The sequence below is a fragment of the Tubulanus polymorphus genome, chromosome 10 (assembly GCF_964204645.1).
Source record: "Tubulanus polymorphus chromosome 10, tnTubPoly1.2, whole genome shotgun sequence".
Classification (NCBI taxonomy): domain Eukaryota; kingdom Metazoa; phylum Nemertea; class Palaeonemertea; order Tubulaniformes; family Tubulanidae; genus Tubulanus; species Tubulanus polymorphus.
The window spans coordinates 5,978,308-5,999,277 of NC_134034.1; the positions used below are offsets into that span (position 1 = coordinate 5,978,308).

At 30.5% G+C, this 20,970-nt stretch overlaps 1 protein-coding gene across 1 annotated transcript; it reads left to right on the forward strand.

Moving 5' to 3' along the window:
* Positions 1–221: 221 nt before the first annotated feature.
* Positions 222–5,821, forward strand: LOC141912114 (uncharacterized). Its single transcript, XM_074803333.1, has 5 exons — positions 222–284; positions 1,380–1,499; positions 3,419–3,652; positions 5,023–5,117; positions 5,651–5,821. The coding sequence occupies exons 2-5, from the start codon at positions 1,380–1,382 to the stop codon at positions 5,679–5,681; spliced, it is 480 nt and encodes a 159-aa protein (XP_074659434.1). The 5' UTR covers positions 222–284; the 3' UTR covers positions 5,682–5,821.
* The last annotated feature ends 15,149 nt before the right edge of the window (positions 5,822–20,970 follow it).

Below are 20,970 nucleotides of genomic sequence, written 5' to 3' on the forward strand. Positions count from 1 at the left end.
TATGTTTAATCAACGACCAATTATCAAAAAAGCTCCCTCAATTGTATATCTCTCCTCCCAGTGCGGGTTGGAGAGAATCGTAAATGTAAACATTATCTCCGATTGGGATCGTGATCTAGTTGACGATTGCAATATTCAATTCTCGATGGGTTCTGAGATTAATGTGCTGATTAGGAATTAGCCTCGTTGGGAAGTTATAAAATGTCATCATTCGTCGTTGCATTTTCCATTGGACGAGCAGTGTTGTTTTTTGATCAGTCAAAAAATCGCAATTTTACGAAAAGGTACGTTTTTACTATATATCCCTTTAAAGGCGTTTCGTTGATTCATTAAATCTGTCCCTTGATTGTAAACTCAGGAGTTTTCAATTTTGGCCTAATTACGGCGTAAACCCTAGAGGAATATTAAGTTCGCTTTTGTTCGTTTGTCCGAAACGGAATCGAACAATTAAGAGTTTTTCAAAAAGTTTTTATTTGAAATGCTTCTGTAGAGCACGACAGGACAAATAGTAACGCAATAAAACAATATCTAATTTCGGCCTAAATAAAACAATATTTTTGACTTCATTTTTTACTTCACTGGTTCCATCCTAAAAAATTTCTTTTTATTCATGAACTACTGCAATACAAATTCCTATCTGAATCCAAAAATATGGATCAGACGTTTTGTAAAGGTCTCGTTTCTAATACAACGAGTCATCCTCATTTGCTAGGCTTTTTTCATATACCTTATGTGTTGTCGAGGGGTTGTTTTGTAACGAGGGTGTCGGGCTCAGATGTTTTTATTTGCCAGTGGCGTCGAATAGCGAACTTTCAGGTTGTCGAGAATTTCCAATTCCAATTCACGGTAGGCAAATAGTGGAAAGCGGACCTTGTTAAATTGGTTAGCAGAGTTGATGAATAAGTACGGCTATATTTATTGTGTGTTCAGTATCTTAATGTCAAATGGAATATTGGTAGTATAATTGCAGCCGTTAATATCCTGAATATAATGTTTACTCAATTGTGATAATTTATATAACGAAAAAGCTTGATTTGATTTTTGGTAAGAAGATTTATAGCATGTCAGTATTTCTGGCGCATTAATCATTTCATTTCGGACCAGTGGTAAGATGTTTTCAGAACTTCTCCGTTGAAAAAAATCAGGCAGTTATTTCAAATAATCAAAATATAATTTTTAGATTTGCGAATAATTATCATGAAAGGAATTATGTAATTTCGTGTTTTATCAGGGAGATTTTTGATTTAGGTTTTCAAAGTTGTTTTTGAATGTTTTATCATAATATTTGGAATCAAATATAAATGCATCTTTCAGATCAATGACTACATTTAACGCATCTGGATATTTGCAACTAAAATGAACCTTATGTTTTTTTTCAGATGTTGACCAGTTGTATTGTAGTGACAGCCATGATTGGCATGACGGTGGCTGGGAGTCTAAGCTCAGTTGGTTTATCAGAACACAACCGCGTCAGATCCCATTATCCTGTACCGAAAATGGTAAGTGAATAACGTTGTCGCCGTTACTGTTATAATTTTACGAATTAACAGAAAAATATGTTTACGGTAATTGTTATCAGGGCGGATCCAGGAATATGGTGGCGGGTGGTTCACCAGTAGTTAACAAATGAGATCACTATTAGCATGTCTTTTTTATCATTTAGATCAAAGGGGTTAGCTTCTAAGAAGGGTTGGACCTAATCAAAATACCTTCACCGTCATTGGGTCTACTTTGATAACCGTTAACGTCGTAAGCAATGCATCGAGCATTTTGAACGAAAATTTTGAAAATTTGATACCACAGGCTATATTCCGCATATGTACCTATTCTCGTGAATATCCCATAATGGAATATAGTTGACATCTTAACTAGTGTCATTTGACATTGAGAAAAGAAAATCTTCCGTAAAAAGACATTTTTCATCTTGCGAAAAGGGCTCTTCGTGACTTAACGGTGAGTAAACCCTTAGATCCACCCCTGATTGTTTAAGAAAAGGGCCTTGAAATTAAGCTTAATATAAACAGATACAAATGGAAGTGTTGTGAATTACATTCCTTGCTTGAAAGAAATATACGTTCTCCTGACACTTTTTAGGTAGTTTTCGGTTAGATTCGGTTGATAGTTACATTTAGATATCGTATTCGTGGTTGAATTTTTCATTAAGTATTCAACAAAAGTCGTGTGCGTCCCGTGCGCCCCATATACTTTGCATATCCACTGAATTCGTCACCAGCTAGGCTCACATTGCGCCATATTACTCTTTTTGACTCCGTCAAAACGGTTACAATAATGTTTATATACATTGATACCTAATATGGGTTATCTGATGGGTTCTCTGTGAGTCGATGTGCTCTTTGTCATAAATATTGGGGTTTCAATATATCAGTTATAATTATAAATTTTGGCATTCTTTGCAATTGAATGAATTCTGTAACTGTTATTTTATCCCTGATAAACTTTCAATAATCGTTGTTTGAGAGGATGTGCACTTCGTCATCAATATATCCGGTCCAGACTGGTTGTCTGTCAATTCAATTATCGATATATTCAAAACCAAAATAGCTTCACTGATCCTTGCTATTATATAGTTTATATTATACTATTCATGTCGACAATATTACGTGATACATGTGAGTATTTTTCGAGGCGCCAATAAACTTTTAAAGTTAGTTTTCTTGTTTCCCTTTGATAAGGATGACTCGTATTTAGTTATAGCTCGATTTATTAATGATTGTATTTATGATATATATTTAAGATTTATCAATGTATTTACCTACATATGCGAAACTACCCATTAGGTTTTTTTCGGCCATCTTGTAATGTCTATCTTATGACAGAGTTATTTGTGCTAATCTTTTTTGTAAAATATGGGGTAAATTAACTTGAAACAGGGCTCTCTGTGTTACTTAAACTTAAACTAAACTCAAACTTAAACTTATACATCTAGCATACGAAGGCAATTCTTCAGAATTATTCTCGTCTCCAGGCATTCTGAAAAGGTGAAATGCACTTAATTTGGCTCGCGATGGGTAGTATGAGGCCTACAAAAAAACTTACGTACCAACCATAGAGAATATTTAGACAGGTTTTAAGAATAAAGGCTTTGAGTAAGTTTTGTAGAATAGCTACATTGTATTTATTTCATCTGACCCAAACGGAAATGAGAAATAATGTATTCTTTGAGGAATAACGAGAAAATAAGTGATCTAGAATAAGTGGGTTTGCTTCATTTCCATAACAAACAGTGATCTGAAATTATTCATTTGATTATAAGGATATCGTGTGGGCGATTCTAACAGATGGAATTCCATTAACGAGCTGTATCAATGACATCTTTTATGACATCTTTTTGTATTTTCTTAAATGAAATATGGTTTTCTCGCAATTCGGCAAAAAGCACGCATTCTTCAATTTTCAGAGATGGTCAGGATCTATTGCAAATATGGCACAAAACTACGCAAATGGCTGCAGCTCACGTCACTCAACCAGGAGTCAGCGACAAGGAACCGGTGAAAATATCTACATGTCCAGTATGGCAAATATGGATCCTGCAGAGGCAATTAAACAGGCAATCGAATCCTGGGAGAGCGAAAAGGCAGATTACGATATTAATTCTAACTACTGCGGAAGTGTTTGCGGTCATTTTACGCAGGTAGGCGTTTTCATAAGCAGAAATTCTTGACATTATTATTGTGATGGCAATACCTTTTTGTATCACTTTGATAATTGAGTCCTTTATCTCCGTAAATTTACGTATTTGATGTAGATAAACTCATAATGCATCGTACAAGTAAGGCGAAATCTTCAAAACCCAAATAATGCATTAGAGGAAACATAGGGACCGTCCGACCAACCCCTAGCCAACATGACAAAAGCCATCTAAACGAGTAGCTAAGAGACCCGCGACTGGAGAAAAATATCAAATTACATAATCAATTGCATAATTAAAGACGGAACGCAAAAGAGATCATTCCATCTAATCACCTTTTCCATCTACCTCAAAATTCTTTAATACAATAACATGAAAAAATTGTTCGGCGTGGAGAAGAGCTTATTTCTGTTTTTAAAACTTGACGGGCTATCCTAAAGTTCTTGTCAATGCAACAATGGTTCTAAAATGTAGTGAACTGTAATGAACCGACACAATAGTGATTTCTTAGATTACATCGCAAGATAGATCAAATAAAATCAAAAGCAGATTGCACTACTGCATAACTCAGCTAAATAAATTCTAAGGTGCGCTCGCTGCGCATACAGCCATCTACCTGAAAATACTAGAAAATATAGATTTTTCTCTGTATATACAAGAAACTATTACGCCGGCTGAAAACGACGGGGGTGAAATGTTGCAGAAATCAAACAAGGGGAGCGAAGGGAGCTCACCAGAGAGTGCAAACGGCAAAGGAGAGACATGGACAAAAATGTGCACCTACGTACACGAAGAAAGGACCGACAGCTGTCCATAATATTTACAACGCTCATAATATTTACAAACTCAACATAATAGAGCTGGCAAAGAGTGAAAAGACGAAAAGGCTACGTATACAGATATGCGTGTGCAATCAGCCAAAAAACTAAATCCTATCAAAAGCTCTAGCTATTCTCTTGCAACAGACCTAGGTCGAACTAGAATATTTCTGGAACTCATCATGCACTACCATGCTCCATTCATGTAAAAAAACAACTAATCGACCTCAACTGAATCTTGCTGTCAAAACTGTCAAAATAACTTCATTTGCAGTTAACTTTGAACCGAATCTATATATTAGCACAGCACCCAGCAAATATACAATAAATTCATTTTTAGCTCAGATATCAGAAACCGGCCCCAGTACAGTAATGATTAGTAATTGATTCATTTATGGAACAAGTTCACTCAGTTGTATAAGCAATCGAACGCGGAAGACCGTCCAACTATCTAATAACGAACCTGCATAGGTGGAATCCTCGACTGCCACGCAGTAGTGGTCCGGGTACCCAATTTCGTCGCCTTGCAGTTACACTTATTTCTTTTCTTTTCAGTTGATTTGGAAAACATCTACTGAGGTTGGTTGCGGTGTTGGTAATTGCCCTCATAGCATGTGGAAAACTTTTGTCGTTTGTAACTACAAGGGACCGTAAGTAAATAAAGTGAACGAAAAATATAGATATAATAATGCTTTTACCAGGCCCGTGTCGCAAAAAGGTTTACTTTCCACTCATTCCTCATTTCAGAGGAAATACTTAGCCGAGATGTTACAATTAAAACATATATAATACATGATTACATTGTTCATTCATTTAGACCATCGTTACGTATATAAAATCGCCATATCTGGGCGTCAAATCTTCAAACTCAGACACCCTTCCGTCCCAACCAAATTAAATAAGAACTCACTCGGATTATCCCCCAGGCCGAGGCCCTGTTTTGCATGCTATCTTTGTATTTGGTAAATGCTTGAACGCACCCAAAACCGATAAAAACTGTAAAGATTCATAATCGTTGGATCAACAGTGTTCTACGATATGGCTTATATAATGCTACGTTTACGGCTAGAAGGCCTATCACTAATGGTTAGAAATAAGTTATTTGAATGAAACTATCACTGACGCTATTTCTTAGGTCAGTACATGTATTACATGCTACTTAAGTTTTGCTTCTTGTTTTTAGAGGAAACTATTATGGCGAAAAGCCTTATTAGTTTGATGTCATCGATCATTAGCTGAATGCTTTCCATGTAAAATGTGCCCGAAATACTGAGACGCACCCTCGTATCTTCCAATGTATTCAAAAACTTGAGATGGATTGTCATGTGTCTTAACATAAGAATAAAGATAATTTTCAAATACTTTTTGAAAAAAGTGGCGTGTTTTTTTAGATCAAATCATTATTTTATGCAGAAAAAAATATCTGGGCGTTGTACAAAATTTTCGGACTTCGCAGATAAATTTGAAGAAAGGATGTTATGGAAAATACCTTTTTTAAACCTTTTCGCTAGTTCATTTTATCAAAGATAACCACCCATCAGTGTCCTATTTCACATCTGAAACATCATTGAGGCCTTAATAGTGAAATTATCATCAAACTGGCTCAAGTTACTGGGGAATCGATTTAGGGTTGAGGCTATATATAAATTAACCCAGCCAGAATCCAGTCGTGTGCGGTGGCTCAATGGGTAATGCATCTACTATTTGTTCGTTTAATTTCGAATCCCAATATTGCAAGTCAGAATTCTACTGTTTTGAGCATGCGCTAACCGTACTCCGTAACAGGAGCCACGTCGAATGATTAAATCGTAGTTAAGTAGTCAAATCACAATATTACATATTCCCTACTATCGTCGAAAATGTGTCAAATTATGTCGGCCCGACACGAAACGTGTGTGAATCAAACTTACCACGGTCTGAAATCGTATATTTTAGAACCAAACTAGTTGGGTGAAATACATAAGGAAGCAGTTGTTTTCTTATTCTCTATCAAAAGAAGGATGGGTGTGTGTTTTATTGACAAAACAAATGCTCAAACGAAATCAACCACTTCGAGTACACGTTTAGGCCCGAACCCAGGGGATGCGAAAGGTGCGGTTGTGTTTAAATTTCAAAGCATCCCATTAAACAAACATGACACCAACTAAGAAAGGTCTTCTTTGGTACTTACTCGCATTCATAAAACTATGTTATAAGCCGGGGTCATACGGAGACAATTTCATGCGGTTCAGGACCGAGTCAAAGTTGGTCCATGCCTAATTTTTGAGCCCTTTCACACCCGAACCACTCACTCGTTACTAAACAATGATTACACAAAGATAGAAATAAGGCTTATTCAAAATTCCAAACGAGGGAATGGAAAGCACTTCATTAATACCAAAAAATCACCTGCCTCACAGTAACAATAAAGAAGTTTCCAGTTTAGCGACCGTGAAGAAAAACATTAAAAGTGTTATTAGGTTGTTTGTGCCTGCCGGTGTGTTTTACTTTTTTAAGAAAAAAACAAAAAGACATTTCTGCATGCGGCATGCGCATTTACATTTTTATTTTTTACAGACTTACTTTATTGACGTTCGCGGAAAATGAATCTCATGAGAAACAAGTAATTTTTGGTGGTTATTTTCGGAAATAACTTACGTCGTTGCAAAAACCTACGTCGTATCAGATGCATTTGTTTATATTACGTCGGGACGTGGGAGTACTTCGCTGTAAAATAATGTCGTCCCAAATTCTTAAACGTATGTCGGGACGCGATTACGTTGCAAAAACCATGCGTCGTTGCAGTGCTAATATTTTTTTCATTTGATCGCTTTCAATATGAATCAGCCGTGTATGTAAATTTCCGCATTTTGAACCGAAATTTTCGCCAGATATCTTGATGACGCAACGTTACTTATGTACTGAATTTCAAAATAAGATGAATCATTGAACACATTTCACACAACAGATTGTTACATCACTTGCCTTGTCAAAACAGTAATCGCGCTAGCAGCAAGACGAATATCGAAATATTCAATTGTGCCGCCATTTGCTTAAGCACTTAACGTCCAACTGGTTTAGGATCCACCAGAACATATTCAATACTATGACGTCATGAGGGTGGTTAAACGGGTCAACACAAATTACATATATCAAAGATTTTGAGGGGTTTCGTCTTTGAAGGCACATAACTATACCGAACAAAGCGTCGGATTTTGACGAGATAAAGTTCTTCCGACACAAATAGTATCGAATTTTCACATGTTTTATTTTGAACAGTTAAAGATGCTGGAAAAAACGTGCTCAAATATAACGAGTTTTTTTATCCTTTTTGGTAAAATTCTCAAAAAATATGAAACCCACGGCGTTCAACTTTGCGCAACATAAAGAAAAACAAATTAAGAAATATCTATTTGGTTAATCTGCTCGACTCGTCTATTAGTAGTGAAATTACAGGCTACTGAATCTGCTATTAATTGGCTATTTGAATGTGCTAGAAATAGGCTTTGAGCATACGAATGATTATCGATCGGCCAGACCGTTGTCTTGACATAGACTTTCTAATACGAGCCAAAAAAGCAATAATCCCACCTATAATACCAGGAATATTTGATAGCCATCATAGTGAACATAAACTTAAACAAAAACAAACCCGGAAGTGATTGTATGGGCGTTAGCGTACGTGCAGTTAGTGATCATTACGATCGCTTTTTTAATATGGCGCTGATGAACACACCAAGCAAAGGCGAAACTGCCAAAAACAAACTTTAAAAATATACGCTGGGATTAGCTGTACCAGCATGTCATAAACCGATTCGGTGGCAATACAAACCGACCGCAAAGTCTCGTAGCTGAAAAGAAGCAAAGGTGAGAAAATAAAATGGAAAAATCAGCATGAAAAATATCGTAATTACCACGTCTAGTGAACTTCCGGCCAGCAGCAACTCGAATAACGATGAGAGCGCGAAGCTAAATATAGTTAGAACAAGACATGGCACGACTACGGTTCAACTGAAGAAACTGGATCTACTAGAGACACTCAAAAGAGGTAGACGAACTTAAACATTCTATGGAATATTTTCGTAACAGTGTTGAGGAGGTGAAAGCTGAGAATTCGTTTCTGGAAAACGAGGTCATCGGACTTAAACAGGATTTGTCTCGACTTCAATTCAATTCTATTCCGCATTCAAATCAAAAAGATCAAGGGAAATATTTATCTGAGGTATTTGTTCCTGCCAGCCAATTTTATTGTGTAAATTATAGGTATTGACTCCTGAGCTGGGAGTGTATTTTGATAAATATAACCCATGCATCATTTGCTATTTTATCAAAAGCTGACAGGATGCCCATAGTGTCCCTTGGTGCTCTTGATACTCTTAGTCAATTTGATTTCGACAAGTGATCGAGTGCCAGTAATCGGAAAAGTGGGCTTTCAGATCAGAGGTCGAGAGGTCGAGACACCACTCATCACCACAAGTAATCTTTTCCCCTAATAAATGGGGGAAAATGAACAACATGAAGCCTAAATTCCCTATTACTCTTAATAATTTCATATAAATGAACATTATTTACATGAATTTCATTTATTTTAAAATCATTTATATGTTTATTACAAAAGTTACGAGTAATTAACGAGTTGATTAAAATTATATTTTTAAACATAAAAGTAACGAATAATTAACGAGTTGAGTGAAAACTCATATTTTAGAAAAGTGACGAGTAATTAACGAGTTGATTAAAATTAGATTTCTAAACATAAAAGTGTGAGTAAAGTGTGAGTGAAATAAGTCATTTCATACTAGCACACGAGAGTACGAGACACCTCATCACGACAAGTATTTTTTTCCTTATAAAAATGAAGAAAGAAGAACCCAACTTCAAAATCGAAATCAATGAACCCAATAAATCATTTTCACAGTTTAACATTAAAAATTATATTTCAGCAACAAATTTAGTGTCCGCAAGACATTATAAAATTGATAATATTACTGTAATTAATCAAATATTATTAAATGAAACATATTTAATTACTGAAATAATAGATACTTTAGATAATGGCGCCAAAAATCCTAAAATATTTAATACAGTTTTAAATTATAAAGGTAATTTAGATGAAAACATAATAAATATTCTTAAATGTCCTTTTAATGAAAGAGAAAGTGATATAATACTTTCAAAAGGTAATGATAGGATAGACTTAAGAATTGAAAAACGACAATTATATTATTATAATTTTGATAATAAACAAATTATCTATAATGAAAATTCATCAAATATTGGAATTCAATGTGATTTAGATAATGAAAAATCATGTAAAGATGTTGCAGTTCAATGTAACTTATAATCGTCGTTTTTCAATTCTTAAGTCTATCCTATCATTACCTTTTGAAAGTATTATATCACTTTCTCTTTCATTAAAATGACATTTAAGAATATTTTTTATGTTTTCATCTAAATTACCTTTATAATTTAAAACTGTATTAAATATTTTAGGATTTTTGGCGCCATTATCTAAAGTATCTATTAGTTCAGTAATTGATTATGTTTCATTTAATAATATTTGATTAATTACAGTAATATTATCAATTTTATAATGTCTTGCGGACACTAAATTTGTTGCTGAAATATAATTTTTAATGTTAAACTGTGAAAATGATTTATTGGGTTCATTGATTTCGATTTTGAAGTTGGGTTCTTCTTTCTTCATTTTTATAAGGAAAAAAATACTTGTCGTGATGAGGTGTCTCGTACTCTTCTAGTATGAAATGACTTATTTCACTCACACTTTACTCACACTTTTATGTTTAGAAATCTAATTTTAATCAACTCGTTAATTACTCGTCACTTTTCTAAAATATGAGTTTTCACTCAACTCGTTAATTATTCGTTACTTATATGTTTAAAAATATAATTTTAATCAACTCGTTAATTACTCGTAACTTTTGTAATTAACACATAAATGATTTTAAAATAAATGCAATTCATGTAAATAATGTTCATTTATATGAAATTATTAAGAGTAATAGGGAATTTAGGCTTCATGTTGTTCATTTTCCCCCATTTATTAGGGGAAAAAATTACTTGTGGTGATGAGTGGTGTCTCGACCTCTCGACCTATGATCTGAAAGCCCACTTTTCCAATTACTAGTGCCCATCGGAATACAGTGAGTTAAAATCATTTACATTAAGATAATTACAAAATTACAATTTGTGAATAACTCTGAACAAAGAATGAAATAATCGATATGTAATGATTCCAGTGATAAGACCGTCGCCACTCTCACAATTTTCCACTTTGTCCCGCGTGGTAATACATGTACTATTCATCTCATTTGCTGGAATTCATGCCGCGATTAAGGATGCTGATAACTAATTAATAACAAACAAGGACCAGCCTACTGCAATGTCTAATTCACTAAATTTTCAGATTTTTGATGTTTACGTACAATTCATTCAGAACTCGTGGTCGATAATCCGCAATGCAGGTCACGGTCGATTGCACGCCACCTTTCCCGCGGAAAGTTGAAATAAAAGCACGGAACTGCATTTTCATATTCTTCACATTTTTAACCAAGAAAATACGGGGCACATTAAATTATGATTAAAAGTTTATTTTACTCACTAGATAGAATTAAGTATTGTTGTTTTTATCAAATGAAAAAATATTTTTCAGATTTCGATGATAAAGAATAATTCTTGTCAGTCTTGGGCCCCCTGCTGTTTAGTATATATGTCGGTCCTCTGGGTGACATCATAGAAGCACAAAATTGAGTTCCATTTCTTTGCTGATGACATCCAGCTTTACATAGTATTCCATCCGTCAGCGGTAGATGATGCTTTGCAGAGACTCGAGGTCTGTATCAATGAAATTCGACGTTGGATGGCTATCAAATTCTTGAAATTAAATGATGATAAAACCGAATTTATGATGATTCATTTAAAGCAGCACAATCTTGCTGAGAACACGATATTGATCGGTGATCATTCAATATCAACGGTGTCATTGGCTAAGAATATAGGCGCATATTTTGACCAACATCTCTCACTTGAACATTATGTTAATGCTATCTGCAAATCTTGCTACTTCCACCTGCATAACATTGGAAAAATCCAAAGATATCTTACTTCTGATGCTACAGCAACTCTGGTTAATTCACTTGTCACTTCCAGGTGAGATGGTCTAAAATGCCTTACTCATTGGACTCCCAAATTTCATTATTGCTAAATTACAAAAAGTTCAGAACTCTTCAGCCAGACTAGTAACTGGCACTTCAAAATACGGACACATTTCTCCTATTCTCAACAGCTGCACTGGCTCCCAGTCAAAGAGCGTATTAACTTCAAGATCCTATTGTTGGCTTACAAATGTTTCTATGGACTGGCTCCAAAATATCTGCAAGAATTTTAAAACCCCGACTAGAATGTTACTTTCAGTAGATGACCTTTTGATTACTCAACCCCGTTCAAGATTAGCTTCTCTTGGAGACAGAGCCTTCTCAGTCGCTGCTCCACGTTTGTGGAACAACCTTCCTCGCCATGTAAGAGCGGCTTCGAGTATCTCTGTCTTCAAGAGAAGCATCAAAACACATTTGTTTTCACCACATAAGATTTATACAGTAATATAGTGTCATTGATCACTTAAGTAGATTCTGGCACTTAAAATACCATAATAATAATAATAATTCTAGCAAAGGAAACATACAAAAACCTTACTGGGGCATCCATTTTTATGGCAAGCCATTGGTTATATTTATCATATCATCATATATTTGAGCGTATTTATTCAATATACATGTACCTTCGTCTATGCATCTTAGATTGACTTTTTGAAAAATTAAGTTGATAAATTAAACCAGTGGAGACTATTACTTTTGTAGGACATAGTTAGTGTGAGTATGGTGAGAATGACCCTCATGAGATCCCACACCACCAGCGTTAGAAATAAATCCTTAGTGTGATCCTCAGCTAGGACAGTAACTATGATATTGTCACATTGTGGAAACCAAAACAGATGAAACTGACGAATTCTTAGTTAATTCCTTTTTTGGATGTATGGTTTTCAGGTTCATCAAAACCCTCGACAAAAAAGCTTGACATTGCGTCGTCACTCTAAAAAGGCGATAAATTTTCATGAAAATCGCTTTTAGAAAGGACATTGCTTTTAAAATACCACGTCTCTTCGTGAACATCGCTTTTAGGTCATGACGTCGCTTTTACGATGTCACCACATAATTATTATTATTACCAGTTAATTCTATATCAGCTGATAAATAAATACTATTTGAAACATAAAAATTATTTTGATTTAATCTCGGAATTCTAACATATAAAATGTCATTTGGATTAATCTAAGAGGGATTATGAGTAATTATGTGATGACAACGTTCTCTTTAATTGCGTTAGATATTCTAGAATTATTTGAAGGATCTATATATTTTGCATTCGCCATTTATTAAGAAAAAAAATTTCTCATGTATTTTGTATCATATTTACTAATACAAAAAATGCACTTACGTACAACTGTAAATAAGAATAAAATTATATTTTCAGCAGCAAAACTAATAATATTTCCAGCAGATTTTGAAATAAAAATAACGATTGTTGCTATAATTCCAGGTAAAGCTGCAGCAGATGTTTTAGATAATTCCCATAAATATTTTGCTAATTTTCTTAGTCCATCTTTAACTTTCTCTTGTATAGAATCATTGCTTGGAGGCTACTTGGGATTTAGGTATAGATTTTAATGAATTTTATATAGCTAAACCCATTGTTGTAAAAATCATTGTTATAGCTGTTGTAACTGAAAAAATAGTAAAGCCTTCTAATTTAAATCATGATTTTATGCTATCATTCAATGATAATTTAGAATTTGGTTTTATAGATAAATCTTTAAAATACCTTTTAATTTCTTAATTTGATTTAGATCATATGATTTTACTAATATATCTCTTTCTTCTTTCTGTAATTCAATATCATATTTTGCATCACCAATTTCTTTTTCTAAATATGAAATTTTCCTTTAATATTCAGTTTCATCAATTACTTGAAGATCTTTATTAGTAATTGGAAGATGTGGGTTTCATACCAGAGGGCGAGAGGGCGAGACACCACTCATCACCACAAGTATTTTTTTTTTCCTAATAAATGGGAGAGAATGAACACCAGCCAGAAAACAATAATGTTAATAAAAATCAATATTATTGCCAATATTGTAAAAAATACATCGATACATCTCATAAACACGACATGAAAAAACTGCAAATCATATAAAAATGTAATAGATTTTGAAACTCCAGAAAATTCCAATGAAAGAAAAGAAAGATTAAAAAATATGAATGTGGATGAAATAAAATGTGAAGTTTGTAATGATTTTATAGTAAAAAGGAATTATAATAGACATCTCGAATCACAAAAACACCACCAAAATTTGAGTAATAATGTTTTAGGAAAAGATTATTTTGACGATAAACCTCAAAAAGTAAAAAAACCAAATTCAAAAACTAAATCCATTTCAAAAAAACCTTACATGGAAAATGTTAGAAAGTTGATTCACTAGAAATAAAAGATACAATTGAAATCTTAGAAACATTACGTAGTAAAATTGGTCCTGCAGCTATTATATTTAGATTTTTTAAAGGAACAACAATAGAAGATTATAGTAAATTTAATGAAATAATAGAAAAAATACTAGATTTGATAACAGATGTTGAATATCCAAAAATTAGTATCTCTGGGAAAGTAAGTTTTATAAAGTCAGAAGAAAAAATGAATTATAATATTCAAACACACTCTGAAGAAATAATTTCAAAAACACAAATAAAAGAGAAGTTAGAAAAAATATTTAATGAATTTAAACGTCATATTGAAGAAAGATATTTTGAGGGTTCTGGCTTAACATTGAATGAAATTATATATTTAGATTTAAATGTTTATAATACAAAAAGAAATAAAACATCAAAAAGTAATAAAATGTTTAAAAATGCTTCAAACTTTACAACAGAAAAGGATATTAAAGCATCATCTTATATTAAATTACCATTTACAACAAAAGCAGTAATAAATGTTCAAAATGAAGATAATAAATGTTTTCTATGGTCAATTATTAGTTGCTTACACCCAACAGAAGATATGACACATAATTTTAGAATAACAAATTACCGGAAATATGAAACATTATATAAAATTGATCAATATCCAGTAACTATAAAAATGATTCCTAAAATAGAAAAAGTTAATAATTTAAAAATAAATGTATTTGAATTAATGCAATTACCAAAGACAAAAGGTGAAAATAGTAAAGATTATACATTGGAAGCTATATATTTAACAGAATATTATGATGATGAAAATGCTATAGATTTGTTATATTACAAAAAAGATGAAAATGAACATTATATGTGGTTAAAACAAATAGATTTATTCTTTTGAACAGAAAGTGATCATCATCGTAAAATTTATCTATGTAGAAAATGTTTATCTAAATTTATGACTGAGAATACATTATTAAAACATAAAGAATTATGTGATAATAAAGATTTTTGTAAATTAATAATGCCAACAGAAAAAGATTATAAATTGAAATTTACTAATCATAAATTTAAGAACATTGTTCCATTTGTAATTTATGGGGATTTTGAATCGTTGAATAAAGAATTAACTGATCAAGATAGAAAAGAAATATATAACAAAAAGCAATTATTAAAATCAATGGATAAAGGAAATGAATTAAATGAAGACACAACACAAGACCCACCAATTACAAATACAATTAAAAAAGTTCATCAAAGAGCTGCTGCTAATGGAATTTATATGAAATCAAATTATCCTGAATTATATGAAAGTCAATATATTTCTTTTAGAGGTGAAAATGTAGTTAATAATTTTTGTGATAAAATGATTGAATTAGAAAGTGATTTTGCAAAATTATTAAACAAAAATAAAAGAATAGTTATGACAAAAGAAGATGAAATTGATTTTAATTATGCAACTCATTGTTGTTATTGTGAAAAACGTTTTTATTCATTTGATAAAAAAGTTAGAGATCATGATCATTTAAATTCAATATATCGTGGAGCTGCTCATGAAGATTGCAATTTACAAGCTAAGAAAGTTAATTTCGTACCAATATTATTTCATAATTTATCAGGCTATGATACCCATCTATTTATAAAACAATTATCAAGGAAATTGGGTACAATAATCAAGAAATAGAAGAATATAATGCTATGAATGGTGTAAATGTAAGAAAATATGATTTTAAACTATTAGCTAAAACATCTGAAAATTATATTTCATTTCAATTTGGTTGCATTAGATTTTTAGATTCTTATAGATTTCTAGCAAGTTCATTAGATAATTTATCAAAAAGTTTAGTTGATAATGATTTTGTTATAACTCGATATTATTATCCAAATGAACAAGATTTTAAATTATTGAGATATAAAGGTGCAATTCCTTATTCATTTTATAAAACACACAATGATTTTAATGTAACAGAATTATTAAAATATCAATTTTATGATCAATTAAAAGAGGAGTATGTGAAAGACGAAGTGTTTAATAGAACATTAAATATTTTGAACCATTTTAAGATGAAAAATCATGGTGAATTAGTTGATTTATATTTAAAATCAGATGTTATGATATTGGCTGACATATTTGAAAAATTTAGAGAAGTTAATTTAAATCATTTTAATGTTGATCCTTGTTATTGCTACTCTAGTCCTGGTTTAACCTGGCAATGTGGTTTAAAATATACAAATGTAGAATTAGATTTATTAAAAGAACCAGATATGGTTTTATTATTTGAAAAATCAATTAGAGGTGGAATTAGTTGTGTTATGGGAGATAGATATTTTAAAGCAAATGATGAATATAAATTATTATATATTGACGCCAATAATTTATATGGTTGGGCAATGATGCAACCTCAACCATACAAAAATTTGATATTAACAGAAGTTGAAAATGATGATAAAACTAATTGGGAAAGCGCAATTATGAGTTTAGAAGATGAAGCACCAATTGGTTATTTCTTTGTAGTTGATTTAGAATATCCTGAAAATATAAAGTTTAAAACAAGAAACTTACCTTATTCCCCAGAAAATTTAACTGTAGATGATAGTTATTTTAGTGAATACCAGAAGAAAATAAAACCGAAAGATCATGTTTTTACAGAAAAATTAATACTTACTCAAAATAATAAATACAATTATATTGTTCATTATAGAATGTTAAAATTTTATCTAAAACAAGGAATGAAATTAAAGAAAGTACATAGATATATTGAATTTAATCAATCGAAGTGGTTAGAAAAATATATAGATTTCAATATTCAACAGAGAACCATATCAAAAACAGATTTTGAAAAAGATTTCTTCAAATTAATGAATAATAGTTTTTATGGAAAAACATGTGAAAATATTAGAAATATAAATGATATTGAATTAGTAAATAATTCTGAAAGATTAAGACATTTACAATCAAGCCCTAGACATTTAGGAAATAAAAGATTTGAAGATTATTTAACAGCAGTTAAATTAAAAAGAACTTCAATGAAATTTAATAAACCAATATTTATAGGTTCAACTGTTTTAGAAATATCAAAATTATTAATGTATGATTTTTATTATAATTTTTTACAACCACTTTTTGGGGAAAAGCATATTGAAATATTATATTTTGATTCTGTAACAGCTGACACCCCAATATTATTAAAATGTAATGATAAAATATTGATAAGAAGAATTTCAGAAATAATTCCAAAACAAAATGAATGTTATATTTCATATGGTGAAAAAGAATTAATACAAATAAATGGTTTAATGGATGTTTGGACAAGAAATGGATGGAAAAAATTAAAGAATATTATTAGGCATAAAACAAATAAGAAAATCTATAGAGTTAGAACTAAATTAGGGTTCGTTGATGTTACAGAAGATCATAGTTTAATTAAACGAAATGGCGATGAAATAAAACCAACTGATATAAAAATTGGAGATGAATTATTACATAAAAGATTTTTCCAAAGAATGAATCATATGTCATTTGATGAAATTATTGATAATATTTATAATATAGAACCCGAAACATTAGAAGAAAAAGAATATTTTATCAAAGGATTTTTCATGGGTGATGGTTCAGCAGGTGTGGATAATTATGTTTGGGGTAATAAATACTGTTGGTATTTATGCAATCAAGATTTAAAATTATTAGAAAGAATTAAGAAATTCTGTGAAGAAGTTTATTCACATAAAACATTTAGAATCATGGATCATATGAAATCATTAGCAGTTTATAGAATACTTGTAAATAATCCTAAAGATTTTGCTATAAAATATAATGATGAATTCTATATTCATGCAATAGTGAAAGTAATACTTCAACTAAAGAAAAGATAGTTCCAGATTATGTATAAATGCAAAAAATAATTTAAGAAAATGGTTCTTCATTGGATTCTATGCAGCAGATCGTGCTAAAAAATTTACAAAGGATAAAAGATAACCTTTGCTCAAAAAGGAAAAGTTGCTATATCAGGATTGAATATATTATGCAATTCATTAGGTTTTAATATGGATATTGGATTGATTAAATCTAAACCAAATTGCTTTAATCTAAGCCACACAGAAAAAGATTTAACTGAAGAAGTTAAAGATTTATTTGAAATATATAACCCATTAGATTATGTTTATGATTTATCAACTGAAGATGGTACATTTAACAGTGGATTTCCATTAATTTGCTTCAATACTGACGGTTACATACTAAAAATCAAGACAAATGATATAACAAAAGACTTAAAAACATTAAAACATTATTTTGATTTAAGCAATTATCCCAAAGATCATGAACTATTTAGCAATGATAATAAAAAGATTCCTGGTAAGTTTAAAGATGAATTAGGGGGTGATGAAATGATTGAATTTGTTGGGATAAGAAGTAAAATGTATAGTTACAGAACAAAAGATCATGAAGCTAAAAAGTTAAAAGGAATAACAAAACATGTGGTTGATAAACATATAGAATTTCAAGATTATATAAAGTGTTTATATAACTCAATTGTAATGAAACACAAAATGAATTGTTTAAGATCAGAAGATCACGAGATGTACATTAATGAAGTTGAAAAAAACTAGTTTGAATCCATTTGATGATAAAAGGCATATTTTAGATGATGGTATAAAAATATTACCTTATGGTTATTAAAACATAAAATCAATATCATCATACTCGAAATTACTATTGGCTTCTTCATTTTCATTTAATTGTTTAGGTTCTTCTTCCATTTCATTTTTCTTATTTAAATAAAGTTCTATCTTGTTCCACATTTCATCTCGCTCTCTTTGTTTCTTTTTGTTTGTTAATTCATCAAATGGAATTATAATATCTATGTTTAAATAATTTACAATCTTATTTAAAAAGAATTCATAATTTATTGAATCTGTTATTCTATTTTCCAAATGATACATTAATATTTGTTTGAATATTTTTTTTATATTTTTCATATCTTCTTCTGTTAATTTAGGTTTTTCATAATAATCGTTAAATAATAAATATAAATACATTTTCTTTTCTTTTGTGTTAAATGTTGACGGAATAATTGTTTTTATAATATCTTTTTTAGTTATTTCACCATTTTTATTTTCTATTATTTTCATTTTTTCAAGCCATTGCATATATTCTGGTGTATGATCTTCTATAGAAAATGTTTTAAAAATTTCATCTAGATAATTTAATTTTGGATCTATGAGAAAATTTCTAGTTTTTTCTTCACTCCATAAATTCTTTTGCCATCCACATTCATTACAAAATAACACAGTACCTTCTTGCCTTAAGGTCGCGTAACTACATTGTGGACATTTTCGTTTATAATTTATTGGTAATAGATCTTCATTAAGCTCTTGGTATTTTCTTACGTTTTCTTTACGTTTTATTGTTCTATTATGTAGATTTGAATTACTTGTAATAATCAATTTACAATATTTACAATAATATATTTTTCTTGTTAATTAATTATATTGTTTTTCTAACTTTTCAACTGTTTCTTTATTATCTGGTAACGTTTTCTCATATTTTATTTTTTCTAATAGATTATTTTTTCTTTCATTGAATTCAGTTTCAAATTTATTAGAAATTTTATCTATATGTGCTTTACGAAATTGATGATTCTCCCAATCTTCTATATTTTCAGGGCTATATTTTATTCGACAAGGCTCACAGAAATGATCTTTTATATTATCCTTATCATAGAATAAGAAAGGTCTTTTCCAAATAATTTCAGGTTCAACTTCAACAGAATTACTATTACTTTCATCACTATCAACATTAGCCGTTGCGCCATTAATTTTACACTTCTCTGAATGTTTTTTAACATGATTTCTTGATAATTAATTTATTACATTTTGGGCAGTTTATTTTAGGGGGTTTATAATTTTCATCATGTTTTTTCATATGTCGAGCCATATTACTTTTTCTTAGAAGTTTACCACAAATTTCGCATGCTATCTTCTCATCCATTTATTAAGGAAAAATTTTATCAAAATTAATTTTTAGTGATGAGCGGTAATTTTTTATGTTATAAATAATGGTAGAATTAAAAGAATACAGAATATTTGTTGATTCTAGAAAACTTACAAATTATAAATCACATAATTTATTAGTTCAATTAGATAGAGAATTTAAGAATTATGTAGATTTAAAATTAGTAAATATAAGTTTATGTAACTCATTTTACAATATATCGGATAAAACTGACGAACATAGAACCTTTTTTATTTATGAAAGACGTAATAGAAAAATAGCTTATCAACTTATGATTACACCAGGATTATATAATTTAGAAACATTAGCGAAAGAAATAAATAGAAAACTCGGATTATGTTAGGTAGTGATTCTAAATTTAATATTAAATTCATAAAAAGTGAGAGCTCTAATTTTATTAGAGTAAAGTTTGATGATGAAAGTGTTGATGATTCATTGATGATAAGAAAACATGCTTACATGGTAAAAAAACCTTTTTCTAAACTGTTAGGAATTCTTTCAGATACTTTTATTTACGGAAACACATATGGTATATCAAATATAATACCTTTTACACATTTTTATATTTATTGAAATTTAATTGATCCTACAAAAACATTCGAAGCAACTAAAGAAACAATTTGTAATTCTAGTATATTAAATATTTTACCATTAAAAAATGTTAAACAATTTGGAACGCAAATAAATTATAATTTAGCTGAATGTGATTTTAAACCTTGTATTCCACATTTCAATAATTTCAAATTAGAAATAAGAAATCATAATGGTTATTTAATTGATTTGAATAACTTTCCTGTAATTTATGAATTAATTATAAGATGTAGAGAGTAATTTTTTCATTATATAAATGAATATAACTGTTGGACCGAGTATATGTTTTGGGTTTGATTTTAAACATGAGAAAGAAATGAAATTTAACATTAATGATGTAATTACACAAATCAAAAATATTGTATTTTCTAATGAAACATCATTTGAGTATGA